The 15,782-nt window shown below is 40.7% G+C and overlaps 1 protein-coding gene across 1 annotated transcript in view; it reads left to right on the forward strand.

The window, feature by feature from the left end:
* LOC149150706 (uncharacterized) overlaps positions 1-12,574 on the forward strand; it is a 91,766-nt gene extending 79,192 nt beyond the window's left edge. The window contains exons 9-12 of the mRNA XM_089439999.1: positions 8,897-9,093; positions 9,452-9,566; positions 11,053-11,142; positions 11,285-12,574. Coding sequence (XP_089296125.1) covers positions 8,897-9,093; positions 9,452-9,566; positions 11,053-11,142; positions 11,285-12,102 — 1,220 coding nt within the window. The 3' untranslated portion in view covers positions 12,103-12,574. The remainder of the gene's footprint in view (positions 1-8,896; positions 9,094-9,451; positions 9,567-11,052; positions 11,143-11,284) is intronic.
* The last annotated feature ends 3,208 nt before the right edge of the window (positions 12,575-15,782 follow it).

The following is a 15,782-nucleotide window of genomic DNA, read 5'->3' on the forward strand; positions in this document are numbered from 1 at the left end:
CTAGAAATAAATACAAGTACATGCTCAACACATTACAGATCATCAACTGAAGGAAACAAAACAAGCACACAAGTGACATCGTTGTTTTTGGACCAATGTCCCCGGAAAAACCCAATGCCGGAAAACTAGTGCAGCTATCTGAGGGTTTTATTATTATGCAGTTTCTGAATACAATCTAGGTGCCAAAACTGGCTCACCCAACAGAGAATAATCTCGGCAGTAGAACTTCTTAGTCAGAGACAGATGTTTTGGCTGAAACCCCGGATAATCACTCTGGTAGCTTCACAGCTCCAATCTACCACATGAAACCCCAATGTTAGCCTCTAGGGACAACGTCAGCCCTTTTTGGCCCAACGTTTGCCCGACGTCACTCTGGCTTGGCCTGCGTCAGCCTCTGGAGGCACTGCGTCAGCCCTCTGCGTCACCCACGCTAGCCCCTCTGAGGCACTGCGCAGCTCCTGGCTAGCTCTGCATGAGCCCTGGCTGGCTCTACGTGAACCCCTAACTGGTTCTACGTCCCTCACTCTTGGCTAATGCGTTGATCCTTCTGGCGCTATCTCTGCCTCTCTGCTTCTGTATTCACTGCCCCTCAGCTGCAACTCTGATCACTCTCTCGACTTCCTCAGCAAACCTAGCCCTAGAAAGTCGAAATCTTGATCAACTCGGTGTGTTCTCCAAGTGACCCTCAAGCCTCCTCTTATACTTTTCTCGTTGACAAATCAACGACCGAGATTAAGTCCCTAATCAACGGATAAGATTAGATCTAGATTGATCCATGACTTTTGGACCATTCTAACACAGTTTTATATTAATTCACATTAATATTTTATTTTCCCTAAGTTTAGACTTAGGGACTCCATTAAAAATATTAATTATTTTAATATCTCCCAAACTGTTTAGAATCTGCCCAAACCCTTTTTGGGTATTGGAGATCTCATGTGCCTTAGCCTCTCCACCAATTTTCGTGGCTAGAGAACATTCGATGCTACCCCAAATCAACACTCCCTCTTAGCGAGGACTGTGCTCTAGCAATACTCCTCACTGAGTATCACCCTGATCATCCGGCATTGGTCCCTGTGTTGATGCTAGGCCTGCTACCCATCATCTGCACTGTTGCATCCTGTACTGCTACCCATGGCCCTGCCACTGCCACTGCTGCATCCGTACTGCAACTCCCTCTCATCCTGTTGCATCGTGCTGCCCATAGCACTGTCACTGCTAACTGTTGCACTGCAACCCAGTTACTGAGAAGTAATTGATCTCCCAACTCTGACATCTCCGTCAGGCTAGAGACACCCATGATGCTGAAGCTCCCTCTATCGCTAACAAATTCTCCCTCTCTGACCTTTGCGCTGCTGCAACTATTCCATGCATCTCGCACCGTTGAACACCTCTTTATGCCACCTTGCACTTGGTGCAACACTCCCGTGCTTCTCGCACTGCTGCCCATAGCACTGTCACTGCTAACTGCTACACTGCAACTCAGTTACTGAGAAGTAAGTAACTGATCTCCCAACTCTGACATCTCCGTCAGGCTAGAGACACCCATGATGCTGAAGCTCCCTCTGTTGCTGACAAGTGCTCCCTCTCTGACCTCTGCGCTGCTGCAACTATTCCATGCATCTCGCACCGTTGCACACCTCTCTGTGCCATCTTGCACTTGGTGCAACACTCCCGTGCTTCTCGCACTGCTTCCTCTCGTTGTCTTGGGAATCCTGCACTGTAGCTCCCTCTGTCGCTAACAAGTGCTCCCTCTCTGACTTCTGTGTTGCTGCAACTATTCCATGCATCTCGCATCATTGCACACCTCTCTGTGCCATCTTGCACTTGTTGCAACACTCTTGTGCTTCTCGCACTGCTGCCTCACGTTGTCTTGGGAATCTTGCACTGTAGCTCCCTCTGTCACTCCATCCGCATCCGTCTCTATTGACATTCGCCAGTACTGCTACTCCTCTTTGGGGCTCTCGTAGCAAGGTCTAATCCAAGAGGTTGGGTACCTCGAGGATCCTGCCCCTCATCGCCTGTAGTCCGTCTGACTACAGCTCGATGTCTCCCCACTTCCGCTCAAGTGGTGTGTGTGCACTCATGGCACATTCATCGTCTATCTCCACTTCCTTCTCCGCCCTTGCTAGCGCTGCCTTGGTCTTGGAAGCCTCTCCTTTGCTCTTCTTCCTTGGACACTGGCTCGCATAGTGACCCAGTTCCCCACAGTTGAAGCATTTGACCTTGGAGAGGTCCTTCTTCTTCTGTTTCTCTTGCTTTCCCTCAGATGCTAGGGCAACATCCACCTCCTCCTTCTTGATTCTGATCCCCTTGCCGCTGCTTCTCGCCTTGCTCAGCCTTCTTATCTCTTCTTGGTGAAGAGCAACCCACATTTCCTCCCAATCTAGAAGGGTCACCCTGCCCAGTATGCTCTGGACAAACACCTCCCAGTCTTCTGAGACTGCATTCAGGGTTGTTCTCACTATCAATTCTTGATCCGGCATGGCCCCTATGGAAGTCAGTTGATCTTGGATCTCCTTCAATCGACCGAGGAAGGGGTTGATCCGTTCTCCCTTTTGCATTTGGTATGACCGCAACTGATTTTCTAGTAACATCCTTCTCTGCACAGAAGTATGCTGGTACAATTTCTTTAGGGCCTCTCACATCTCATTTGCTGTGTCCTTTTCGGCAATATGTGGTACTACATGGTCCTTGACGCCGTCAAGAATGATGCTCTTGGCCCTCGCCATTGCCTCCTCGTACTTATCGTTATGGGTCAACTGGGATTGCTATCGTCCTTAAGGCGAAGCGCTTAACACGATTCCTGTCTAGAACGGATAAGATTCTGGCCTTCCGGACTACGAAGTTTGAGACTCCGTCCAGTCTGTCTTGGTCTCTTACCCCATTCACTACCATCTCACTGCTCCTCTACTTCCCTCTTGGAAGTTCTTGGTATAACTCCCTCTGAGCCTCGATTTCCCTCTTGGAAACCCTTTTGCCAATGTCAAGATGCCCCCACTCCGATCATTAGTGCAACTACACCACTGATCTGGATTTCTCGACTAGAAATCCTCGGCAACAACTCCCTCCTCCTTGGCCTTGCCTTGTTAGGTACTGTTCTGACTACAATACCCCACCAGCTCCACTCTGCAACTTACCCACAGCCTCCTAAACCCCAACAAACTGAAGGTTAGAGCTCCTAGGCTCTATGCATTCAGGTATTGGCTGAAATGCTCCCCTAGCCAACTGCGTCAACCCTCCCGGTCTCTGTGTGGCTTTGCGTGAGCCTTTTCTGCCCTCCTCAGTCTCTGTGTTGGCCTCTTCCTGGCTCAATCTTGATGACACAGGCATTGCGTCACCCCTTCCTTGCTGCTACTCTGCTAGGAACAACTTCTGCCACTCGGGACATCTGTTTTCTACTGCTGTTGCTCTGCTCAACTGATGTCCTCAATGCTCTTGTGATTTGCAATCACGCTCTAATACCATGTTGGAATTTCTAAGTCTAATTGTTAGAAACCCTTCATGTACTTTACTGATTTATTCCTACCTACTTGTTCTGTTAATTAACAAGTTATTTACCATGTAGATACTGGAAATAAATACAAGTACATGCTCAACACATTACAAATCATCAACTAAAGGAAACAAAACAAGCACACAAGTGACACCGTCTTTTTTGGACCAAGGTCCCTGGAAAAACCCAATGCAGGAAAACCGATACAGCTATTTGAGTGTTTTATTATTATGTAGTTTCTAAATACAATCTGGGTGCGAAAACCGGCTCACCCAACAGAGAATAATATCGATAGTAGTACCTCTCAGTCGGAGACAGATGTTCCGGCTGAAATCCTGGATAATCACTCGGACAACTTCACAGCTCCAATTTGCCACACGAAACCCTAGCGTCAAACTCTAGGGACATCGTCAGCCCTTTTTGGCCTAGCGTTTGCCCAACGTCACTCTAGCTTGGCCTGCGTTAGCCTCTGGAGGCACTGCATCAGCCCTTTGGCCCTCTGCGTCACCCACACTGGCCCCTCTAAGGCATTGCGCAGCTCCTGGCTGGCTCTGCATGAACCCCTGGTTGGTTCTGCGTCCTTCACTCTCGGCTATTGTGCTGATCCTCTTGGTGCTATCTCTTCCTCTTTGCTTCTGTATTCACTGCCCCTCAGCTGCAACTCTGATCACTCTCTCGACTTCTTCAGCAAACCCAAGTCTAGAAAGTCGAAATCCTGATCAACTCGGTGTGTTCTCCAAGTGACCCTCAAGCCTCCTCTTATACCTTTTACATTGACAAATCAACAGCCGAGATTAAGTCCCTAATCAACGGATAAGATTAGATCTGGCTTGATCCATGACTTTTGGACCATTCTAACACAGTTTTATATTAATTCACATTAATATTTAAACTTAGGGACTCCATTTAAAATATTAATTATTTTAATATCTCCCAAATTGTTTAGAATCTGCCCAAACCCTTTCTAGGTATTGGAGATTTCATGTGCCTTAGCCTCTCCACCAATTTTCGTGGCTAGAGCACATCTGATGCAACCCCAAATCAACAGTGGAAACCCTTTCCTCCCAAAGAGGGAGTGTTGCTTTACATTTTTCTGAGTCAGTGATTCTCCTATAGTGCAGCAAACGCAGCAGTTATAGATCTCCTTGCCTCGTCTTCATTGTGCAACAAAGAAGGTAGTGGACGATGGCATAACATAGAGAGCCTGTTGGAGAGGCTCAACAATGATATGTACAGAAGTAGAAGGTGCATGCATGCCTACAACATTCATGTGACTGCATTAGAGAGTTTCGAGTCTTAGCTCTGTATTTAAAAAGAGCTTTCTAGTTCAGATTTGGCATAGTTTCTAAATTTAGCCCTAGTGGATGAATTGGAGGAGTTTACTAGTTTAGCTAGGCAGCCTTCTTATTTTTCTTGGATGCACTATTCTAGGCAGAGTTTAGGGGTATACTAGAGAGATGGTTGTCATTTTATTTTTGTAAAACCTAGTCTTATATATAAAAGAAGGCTGGGTGAGTTCACTAGAGAACATACATAGAGAGTGTTGACAGTGTTGTGTTGTATTTCTTCTTTCATTTAATAGAAGATAGGCAATTCAGTGTTGTAAATTTGTACTCTTTGTTCATGTTTCCAAATTGATTGTTAGTAGGTCTAGAATTATTATTTCTGCAGTTTTGAAAGGAGTTAATCAAATTTCCTCTTACAAGTTTTGGGGTTTCAGTTTTGAGGCTGCACAGCTACTTACCATGTTCTGGAAATTTAACGCTGATTTGGGCTTCCCAAACCCCAAAATTGGGTGCTCCAAGGGTGATTTCCGCATATATATTTTTTTAGAAAAAAAATTCTTTTAAGAATGTGGGCTTTTGCTCCAAAAACTAACAAATCACTTCCCAACCACTCTGATGTACTCAAAGACAATTTGGTTTTACCATTTCATTATCAGATTGAAGGCAGAAACAGTCCAGCGGTGAAGAAGAAGAAGAATAGGGATTGCAGTGTCATTTTTCTTGCAACATATTTCAGGACGATGATAGAGAGTGAAGTTAAATTTTTGGAAATGCCATTTGGCAACTTCAAAATGCAGTTGGTTTAAGACTCTAGAGATACTAATGAGAATGACCCAAGTTTATCTTATTTTCTATTATTGTATATCATATGTTGTTTGATGTTGAATGAGAATTTTGATCCGTGAATCATGAATGTCATAATTATTAACCAATGAATGGCAAATGTTTGACTTTGAAGTTGAAATTGAATGATTCGAATGATTATCATGAATCACATTTGAAAATGAACACAAACCATCCCTGAATTCCATAAATTTCAATTCTGTTTTTATTTATTTATTTATTTTTACATGTATGTAAAATTTTATATTTATACCCTTGATAGAAAATCAGCCCCTGTTTCAAAAGTGTTGTACCTTGGTCAAGTAAGGGTAGACAAAGTGGTTGAGGTGGGTTGTTAACTCCCTCACCACCCATGTTGTATTTCCCGGAATGACATGTTTACCCTGTTGTGATGAGGCTAGAAGAATAGGCGGCCTAGGGAGTTTACTCCGTTTGTGGTCAATACAGGACGTCTCGCTTCTTGCTAAGTCATATATTCCTGGTATATTCAACTTACAAGCAACTAGATATACTCTTGGTGTTATAGTGGCAGCCGGAAGGTTTGATCCTAGGCCTTGCCCAAAATACTCCAACGAGTCACTGATTCACCATGGTCTGGTTTGTTCAGTTGTGTCCCACATGCTAAGTCCCTGCCGCTCACTCATTCCTTCATTTCTTCTCGTTCACCGCCTGTCACCTTGTCGTGTACACTAAGCAAGCCCCACACGCTAGCAGCCGGGCACCTCGCCTTGGTGCGGGCACACCTAGAGCGAATGCCTGCACGGCAACAAGGTGCCTAGGTGCCCAGCGGGTGTCGTGTGCCGTCCACACCAAGGCGTCTGGTAAGGGGCGCTCCCGCACAAGGAAGTCAAGTCGGCTCAACATTATGAAGGGGCATCGACTAGACTTAATGTTTGGGTTGAGACACATATAAATATAGCAAAGGCATTCGATGGAAGGCATAAAGCAAGATCGCATAACAAGAAAAACAGAACCACAGAATGAAGGGTGGAGATCATAGGAAGGGATATCACAGCTAGGGCAAGTTGCAAAAAGAAGAGAGGCTTGCCCAAGTGAGCTGAGCTTTTGGGTAGGTTGCAGAGTTGGATTTTTGATTTGTGAAGAGCGCTGAGTTTTGGGTTACTGTTGGGAAAAGGTGCTAACCTTAAGGTTGGGCATGCCCTGGGTTGTGGGACTTACCATTTTGGGCAATTGTGTTGGGCTGGGCCAATGATTGCCTATGTTATAAATCAGTTGTAACATATTCTTGAAGGTTTTGAAGTTTAATAAAAGAAGTATTGGGGAATTGCTGTTGGGAGTTCCCCCTCCCATTGTAAACTCGTGTATTGTTTACTGTTGGTTTGTATAGGTTTACTATTGCTGTTGTTCATATGAAGAAGTAAACGAACTGTTGGCTAAGTGAACTTGAAGATTAATTGAAGAATTGGTGAAGTGTTAAGAAGTTGGCTGCTGTGTTGGAATTGTTCTGAAAACTTAATTCTGCAAAGTTGAAAACAGTTCCGTAAGGACACATACGCTAGAGGCATGGTCCGGGAGAGAGTAGTTGAGAACCTTGATATGAAATCTCACTGTTTCCGCATGGGAGAGAGTAGTTGAGCACCTCGATATGAAATCTCGCTGTTGCTGCATGTCTATGGTGGTCTAAGTGGTGCGATCTTCATTGGGTGCGTGTCAAGTGTTGTACCCTGGCCCACATATGTACCACACCTATTGCAACTTAAGAAGTTAAGATGACATTAATAGAGGGGTTGAGGAGTTTACAATTCTAGGATTAGGAGTTGGGAGTGCTCAAAAAGATATGGCAGGCTTTGCAACTAGTCTCAAACGAGCATCACTAGGATTTTGAAGGATGTCATATTTGTTGGGGCATAGGCTATAGAAAAAAGATCAATACAAAGACAGCACACTGAATCTAGGAAAAATTGGCCTAACTCCTCTTTATCTATGAAAAGGAATTGCAAAAACAGGTTTGCACACATGGTGAGATTTATGGGATATGGATCTATTCTGCTCTAATTCTTGAAGGGAAGTTGATCAATTATCATAACACAAGGTTCAGACAATGGAGAAGCAGGTTGTTCCCTCTTTGTGCAAGATCATACCTATTACCATGTTATGTAAAATGAACCTGGTTATGCATGGACGCATCTTGAATGACTGGAAGTGATTTGATGGAATTCTTTATGGACTATAGAACTAAATAATTTTGTTCTAGGATCCATCCATCCTTCCCCATTTCAGATATGTTTAACAGAAGGTGTGCAATTAGTGTTTCCAAGGTCAAACGGGTCAAGAGATTCCAAGGAATTTTGAAAGCACGTGCTTCTTTTAAATTTCAAGTTATCATTAAGAGTCTTTCTGCTAAAGATAGGCTCCAGTAAACATTCTATACTGATGGAAATTGTGTGAACAGAAACTATCAAGCATACTTTGTGGAATTGCAGAGTAGCTCCCACTTTTGGGATTGGGTAGTAGTGCAATTTCATTCTTTGTTCATTACCCCCTTCAGTGAAAACTTGGAAAAAGGCCATGATTATATATAATGAAAGGATTAGATAAGGTAGGCAAACCATATGGAAAGCTATGAAATCAAAAAGCATCTTTTTTTTAATGGTGAAGGCAGTGCTGAGCCACATTGAATGGAGAGAATACATCATTTCTTCTCGGGGATGTTTTTCCAGACCTAGCAGTACAATTTTCAGCCATGATAGTTATGTTTAGGAATGATATCGATTCTCTTGAAGTTGGGGTCAAAGAAGGCTTGCTCACTCTCCTTGGTTACATGGGAAGCTACTGTGAGGTGCCCTTTCCTTGGCTAGACATGTGTGAGTCTATGCTCTATGCTTTTATGTGCATTAATCCAATATAGATGCATTTGTTCTCCCTTCCCAAAAGATTGAAATTATCATGAAATAAATATGTCACCATAGATCCACTAACTTCCCCAAAGATTGAAATTATCATGAAATAAATGTCACCATAGATCCACTAACCATATGTTTTGACAGTTGTCTCTATCCAGCACAAAATTCTAATACAAATTACAGCAAATGAAAATATTTATTACTAAAGTAGCCACACTCCTGAGAAACTTTCTTGATAGTTAGTTTAGTATATTTTCTTGATCAGTACCTTATTATACAATCTGTTCCTCACGTATGTGTCACATGTATAAACACGTATTTTTTGGTTTTTTGGCTGGCAGATTAAATGTGATTTTCATTTTTGGAAGGCACCTAATATTCTTTCCCTTGAATTGGTCTTTTGCCAGGCATTGAGTCATTCTCAAAATTGGGGGACTCGATATATTTCCAGGAGGATGGTACTAATCCTAGCTTATACATCATTCAATTTATATCTAGCACACTTACTTGGGATGCAGCAGGGCTCACTATGAAGCAAGTGGTTCAACCATTGTCATCATCGGACCCAATCCTCCATGTGTCATTGGGGTTCTCAACATTCAAGGTAATATTAAAGTCCTGATTCAGTTGCTGCAGAAGAATTTGTTTCTATTCATTCAATTTGTACATTAAAACAAATATATCTTTAATATTTATTTTCAAATTAAGACAGCATAAAACTTGACCATGGGTTTTCTGCATTCCTAAAATTGGTATTGTCAAATCTGTTATTTGCTTTGCACCCTGGGCAAATGTAAGTAGAATAAGATGCATTAATATACCGTAACAGCATTATTGCGTAATATTATTATTTACAGTTAGAGTGGATATCTCATCATATAGACAAGATAAGTGAAAAATATCTTTGATATTTGAAATCTGACAACACAAAATATTTGTCAATTTTGTCATGGTAACCAAAGGATACAAAATCAGAGAACGAGGAGTCTAGTGTGAATATACGGGTACCATTTTGGACATCTGCAAATGGTGCACAAGCAACGCTGAATGGAGTAGCTATATCATTACCAGAACCAGGTGCTAATCCCGGACTTGTTTTGCTTCTGCTTTTCTTCTTTTCTATACGTGTGTGCTACTACGGTGATCTTCAACACACACCAATAAAAAACAAACTTTGCTATGACTAAACTTCAACTCCTCGTGACAATTATGGATGTCCCGGCTGTGAGAAACCATCCAAGAAAGATATATATAGAGTTAAAGTGTCACATCATCAACAAAAGCACTCGTGGTGAAAGTGTCGAGAAAAAAGATTTATATAAGATATTATGCTAAAATGAGGACAAAGGAGCCACTAAAACATAACTAGTCAATGAAATACTAAATGCATTGTTTGAACAGTTTTTCCAAATCTCTCATGGCCCTGGATTCATGCTTAAATAGACATGGGCGGTATACATTGTATTGCAAAAACGGAAATGTATTAGAAACATACGAATGCATTGTTTGAACAGTTTTTCCAAATCTCTCATGTCCCTGGATTCATGCTTAAATAGACATGGGCGGTATAACCATGTATATCGACTCCAATATATGCTTTGTTATGATTAGTACTGAACCATATAATGTTCATCATAGGCTTTACGTCGGAGTTGAAAGGCTGGTTAGGCTTTTCCAATCCTTAATTAGAAGTTTGCTAAATGCCTTTGATCTATTGCATTACGCACTTTAGTCATGGACTGTAAACATCTTTAGATTATCTGAAAATATAATTCCTTATGAAAAGCGTAACTGGCTAGGACATTTTAGAACAAATATATACCGCCTTTTGATTGAGAATTTATATTTTCATAATCCACTTTGAACATGGACTTTAAACACTTTTAGATTATCTAAAAATATAGCCCCGTCATGAAAACAATAACTGGCTAGGACATTATAGAACAAATATGTACATGAACAAGTCGATAGTTTTTGAATTTGTTTGAGAAGGGCTTCAAACTTACAGCGGCTCTTCATTGTAAGGGAACAAAAAAATGACCTGAGCAGGAACTTTTGAAAGGCAATATGCCAATAACCCATTGCTTATTTCAGTACATTATAACTTATACATGGAATTTTCTGTTGAACCTGTGCATGTTTTCTTGTTTATTGAGCTTATTTCATCACATCACAAACTATTCAGCATACAATTTATTGTATGCCTCCCAAGGGAAGTTTCTGACATATGAGAATATCTTGAGAAAAATATTTAAATTGTTTGGACTTACCTTCATAGATAATTAAATTGTTTGGATGTCTCTACTTACCTTTTTTTGGAATTCAAAGATACATTCTCCGTAGAGTGTTAACGTGAAGAAATAAATATGAAACTAAGGTTCCACGTAAGTTTTTCTCCTTTCATATATATTCTGTGATATTGGGAGGCATACGCCTGTGGCTTGAAACTTGTCTTTTGTTTATTATCGATATATAAAGGTTAAATTTGTCCTAAATCTGCAAATAGAGTTGCAAAATCATGGATGGAGTAACAGAGCTTGGTCTGTGCTTTGATTGATTGCAGGTAACTTTTTGACAGTTACAAGAAAATGGATATCACGAGACAATTTGGCTTTATCATTTCCAGTTAGCCTCAGGACAGAGAACATTAAAGGTTTGTGCATTTCAGACAAAATTTCAAAGTCGAAACACTTACTTTGGTCGTCTCTAGTGATTAGTAGAGGCACTGCAGAGATGTTAGGTACTGAGTTTGCTAGATGCAATTCTGACACTTCCTACAATTGTTGTTTTTACAGATGATCGCCCTCAGTTTCAATCGGTTCAAGCAATTCTGTTTGGTCCTTACCTGCTAGCTGGCATGACTAATGGAGAATGGAACCTAAACATAGGAAACACAACTTCGGTTTCTGATTGGATGACAGCTGTTCCTCCTGACTTTGCTTCTCAGTTATTCACCTTTAGTCAAGATTGGAAGATATCTGGTTCAAACATATCCAAAAACAACACTCTTGTATTTACATACAACAATGGTACAGTAACAATGGATTCTTTTCCAGAGAGTGGGACAGATGAGGCAGCTCAAGCTACTTTCAGAATTGTAAATTCTGCTCCGGGGACCCCTCAGAATAAGACGAGAATGTCAGGTTCAGCATTGGACTTTATGGGAAATAATGTTTATCTAGAGCTCTTTCATCGTCCTGGAATGGTTGTTACTCATCAGGGAATCGACAAAAGTCTGACTGTTTCACAGGGAATCGACAAAAGTCTGACTGTTTCACAGAAAGGTCTTGCAGATAAAGATAGAGCGACCATTTTCAAAGTAGTCCCAGGATTGGATGGGAATAATAATTCTCTCTCTTTTGAGTCTGCAAGCCTTCCTAATTGCTTTCTATATGGAGGAACAAGTTATCAAGCTGGACAAGCTGTTCAATTGCAGTGCAAGCCTGCTAAAACGGATTTGGCCTTCAACCGTGCAGTTAGCTACAATGCAAACACGGGGCTCAGCACTTATCACCCTATCAGTTTCATTGCCAAGGGTTCAGATACAAGTTACCTTTTTCAACCTCTTTTGGGCTTCAGGGATGAATCTTACACAGTATATTTTAATTTTTAACATCGCTACATGAACCCTTTTTCCTAAACCTGTTTCAGGAATAAGGAGTCTAAAGCCATGTCAGTTCAATTTTGCTTCATTTCACGTAATAATTTGTTGAAAGGTTTGTTAAAGACGACCTCCATCAAAATAAACATTGTTTATTCATTGTCTCATTATATACGTCAGCGGTTTCTTTAAGAGATTGCTTATATGTGTCTTAAATGATTACATATCTAAGATATGTTATCTTTGTTAGAGATAATGGAGAATATCCTAGAATAGTGAATTGGTTCACGGTACTTCAGGATAGAAATTAGTTTCTATTTCTTAGGGTATGGCTCTAACTTCCCTAAAACCGTGTGTGTTATTTAATGTGTGATGTACATGGACAATGTAGAGCGTTCTGTAGAGCCAGACTCTCCTGGTTTAGACTCTCTTTCGTAGAGCTTACCAGTGGATGTTTTTTATTAATTCAAACATCATTTTTTAATATGGTATCAGAGCGTTAGGGCTGAGAAACCTGTTTTCTGAGTGAAAGATTTGAAAAGCACGCCTGAGGCAAAATCGTCGCGTGGTTTGGGGGAAAAATCGTGCCAATCCCACTGTGAAACTTCCGTGCATTTTATACCTGTAGACCGTTGCGAATCCGTGTTGGATATTTGCGCCAACCGTCGTGAATTCGTGGTGGTGAATCACGACGACCGTACAAATAAACAAAAAAAGGGGGCTGCGTCTTGGCGGTCGTTGCCAAGAGAAGGTTGTGTGGAGGCCGAGGTCTGTCGAGAGGACGCCGTGGTAGAGGTTGTGAAGGAAGCCACGGTGGTTTGTGTGTGCGCTGCGGCATCAAACAGTGTTGGAGACCATTTATCACAAACATTGTCTTTCATAAAGATCTGGGGTAAATCTAACATATATTTTTTTTTTACCTGTCAAATTTTTTAATTGCCAAGATGAATAATCAAATGATCGAAGCATACTTGAATGAGCATAACAAGCTCGATGGCTCCAATTATGCGAATTAGAAATTCAAGATGTAGACTCTGCTAGAAGTGCAGAGTGCTTGGACGATTGTAAATGGGGATGAGCAGAAGCCAGTAGCTGGATCAACATTGATCCCAGATTGGGAGAAGCAAGAAGGTAAAGCAAGGACGCTACTGAAGATGTCAGTGAAAGACTACATCATACGACATATCAGAGAATGTAAATCAGCAAGCAAAATTTTGGGAATATTGAAAGATTTGTATGAGATCAGGAAAACAAATCGTCTTTTGTTCCTGAAGAGCAAAATCTTATCCCTAAAGATGGAGGAGAATGAAATAGTTGCTTCCTTCATAGCGAGGATCAAAGATCCGAAGAACAAATTGGCAGACATTGGTGATACAGTTGCAGATACAGATCTAGTAACCATTACCATGAATGGTGTGACCGATGACTACCAAATGTTTATTACTGGGATAAATGCGAGAAAGAAAATCCCAAAGTTTGAAGAACTGACAGGAATATTAATGCAAGAAGAAGAAACAAGATTGACTCTGAAGCCCCAGAGTGCAGATCTTGTGTTGATGGCGAAAAAGAACTTCTTCAAAGGAAAAGGAAATCCGGAAATCCATAACAGCGAAATGGAGGAAACTCACAGAAAAGACCAAATCAGACTCAAGGTATGCATCTGAATAGAAACAACTATGAAATTAAATGTTTTTATTGCAGAAAACTTAGTCATATAGCTAAGGAGTGCAGGAAGAAGAAATATTATGAACAACGGTAGAAGCAGAAAAGACATGCAGGTCATCTCGCAAATGATAATCATGAGCAGAACTTCAGATTGTTCATGGCAGATTTTGATGAGAATGTTGATGCAGACATCTGGTATGTAGATTCGGGAGCATCAACACATATGGCGGGGAACAAGCAATGGTTTGAAGATTTTAAAGAAATCAACAATGGAGCACAAATCTACCTAGGTGATGATAGAAGTCATCAGATCAAAGGGTGTGGGAAAATTTTTGTCATTTTACCTAATGGTACTATAAGACAAATTCATAATGTCATGTATGTGCCCGGTGTAACAAAGAACTTGATTTATGTATCCATGATTACAAATCAAGATCTTAAAGTTGAATTTTTTAAATCTAACTGTTATATTAAAGATTTGTTAGATGGCATGAAGACTATTGCTACAGGAATTCGAACAGGAGGTCTGTACAAATTGGATGTAAGACCAACACCAGTTCGAGCTTTGATAGCAGCAAGTTTGACTACAGAAGAGCTATGGCATCAAAGATTTGGTCATATCAACTACAATGATTTGCTGTTACTTCAGAAAAAGGAAATGGTAAGAGATCTTCCTATGTTAAAACAAGTGCATAATGATTGTGATGCTTGTACATTAGGAAAGATGCATAGAGAGGAATTCCCTATTCGAGTAGAAAGGAAACAGAGAGACATACTTGAATTAGTGCACACAGATCTTTGTGGACCCATGCAAACAAAGTCATTAGGAGGTGCACTGTATTTTTTACTGTTTATTGATGATTGCACAAATTTTTATTGGTTATATTTTTTGAGTAAGAAAAGTCACACATTTGAATACTTTAAGCAGTTCAAAAACATGATTGAAAAGTAAACAGGGAATCATATAAAAATTCTCTGCTCCGATCAAGGGGGAGAATATAGGAAGGATGAACTTATCAAGTATTGTAAAGACCATGGGATATTACAACAATTCACAATACCCCATACTCCTCACCAGAATGGAGTAACGGAAAGAAAGAATAGAACACTGGTGGAATGTGCTAGGAGCATGTTGAAAGGTAAGGATCTTTCTAATGGTTTTTGGGCTGAAGCACTGAATACTGTAGTTTATTTGAAAAATAGGAGTCCTACAAAGAGTCTTGAGTTTAAAACTCCCTATGAAGCATTATATGGATTTAAACCCGTAGTAAAACATTTAAGAGTGTTTGGGTCTAAAGCATTTGCCCATATTCCAAAGGAAGATAGAAGAAAACTAGATTCAAAAGCCATCAGATGTACCTTTATAGGGTATTTTTCACAATATTAAGCTTATATATTATTTAATCCCTCTACTCACAAGATTTTTGTTAGTAGAGATGTCATATTCCATGAGCAGGATCATGAAGAATCTGATAAGCGCAATGAGGAATGGGATATTTTGTTCTTGGTGGAAGAAAGTGAAGAAACAGGAAACAACCAGGATCAATAGACAAAGGCAGAAGAAGAGAATTCAGATGCAGCAGTCAAGCCGAGTCCAACAAAGGAAACTTAGAATAGGTCAGAAGCTACACCAACGCTCAAAAGATCAGGTAGGCAGACTCAATTGCCTGCTAGATACAGGGAAAATGATTTTATAACTAGTATGATGAATGTTGTTGAACCTTCTAGTTATAAGGAAGCAAATGAATGTAGTGAATGGAAAACAACTATGGAACATGAATATGAATCTATAATCAGGAACAACACTTGGGAGCTGGTTGAACTTCCTAAAGGGAAACAAACCATAGGTTGTAAATGGTTGTATAAACCAAAGATTAATGCAGATGGAACCATAGATAAATTAAAAGCTAGATTGGTAGCAAAGGGGTATTCACAAAAAGAAGGCATTGACTATGAAGAAACCTTTTCCCCTGTAGCTAAACTAAATACCATCAGAATGTTGATTGCTTTAGCTACTAAGAAACATT

Source organism: Pinus tabuliformis, chromosome 9 (assembly GCF_031772625.1).
Source record: "Pinus tabuliformis cultivar Carrire ecotype Pingquan chromosome 9, CPIR1, whole genome shotgun sequence".
Lineage (NCBI taxonomy): Eukaryota > Viridiplantae > Streptophyta > Pinopsida > Pinales > Pinaceae > Pinus > Pinus tabuliformis.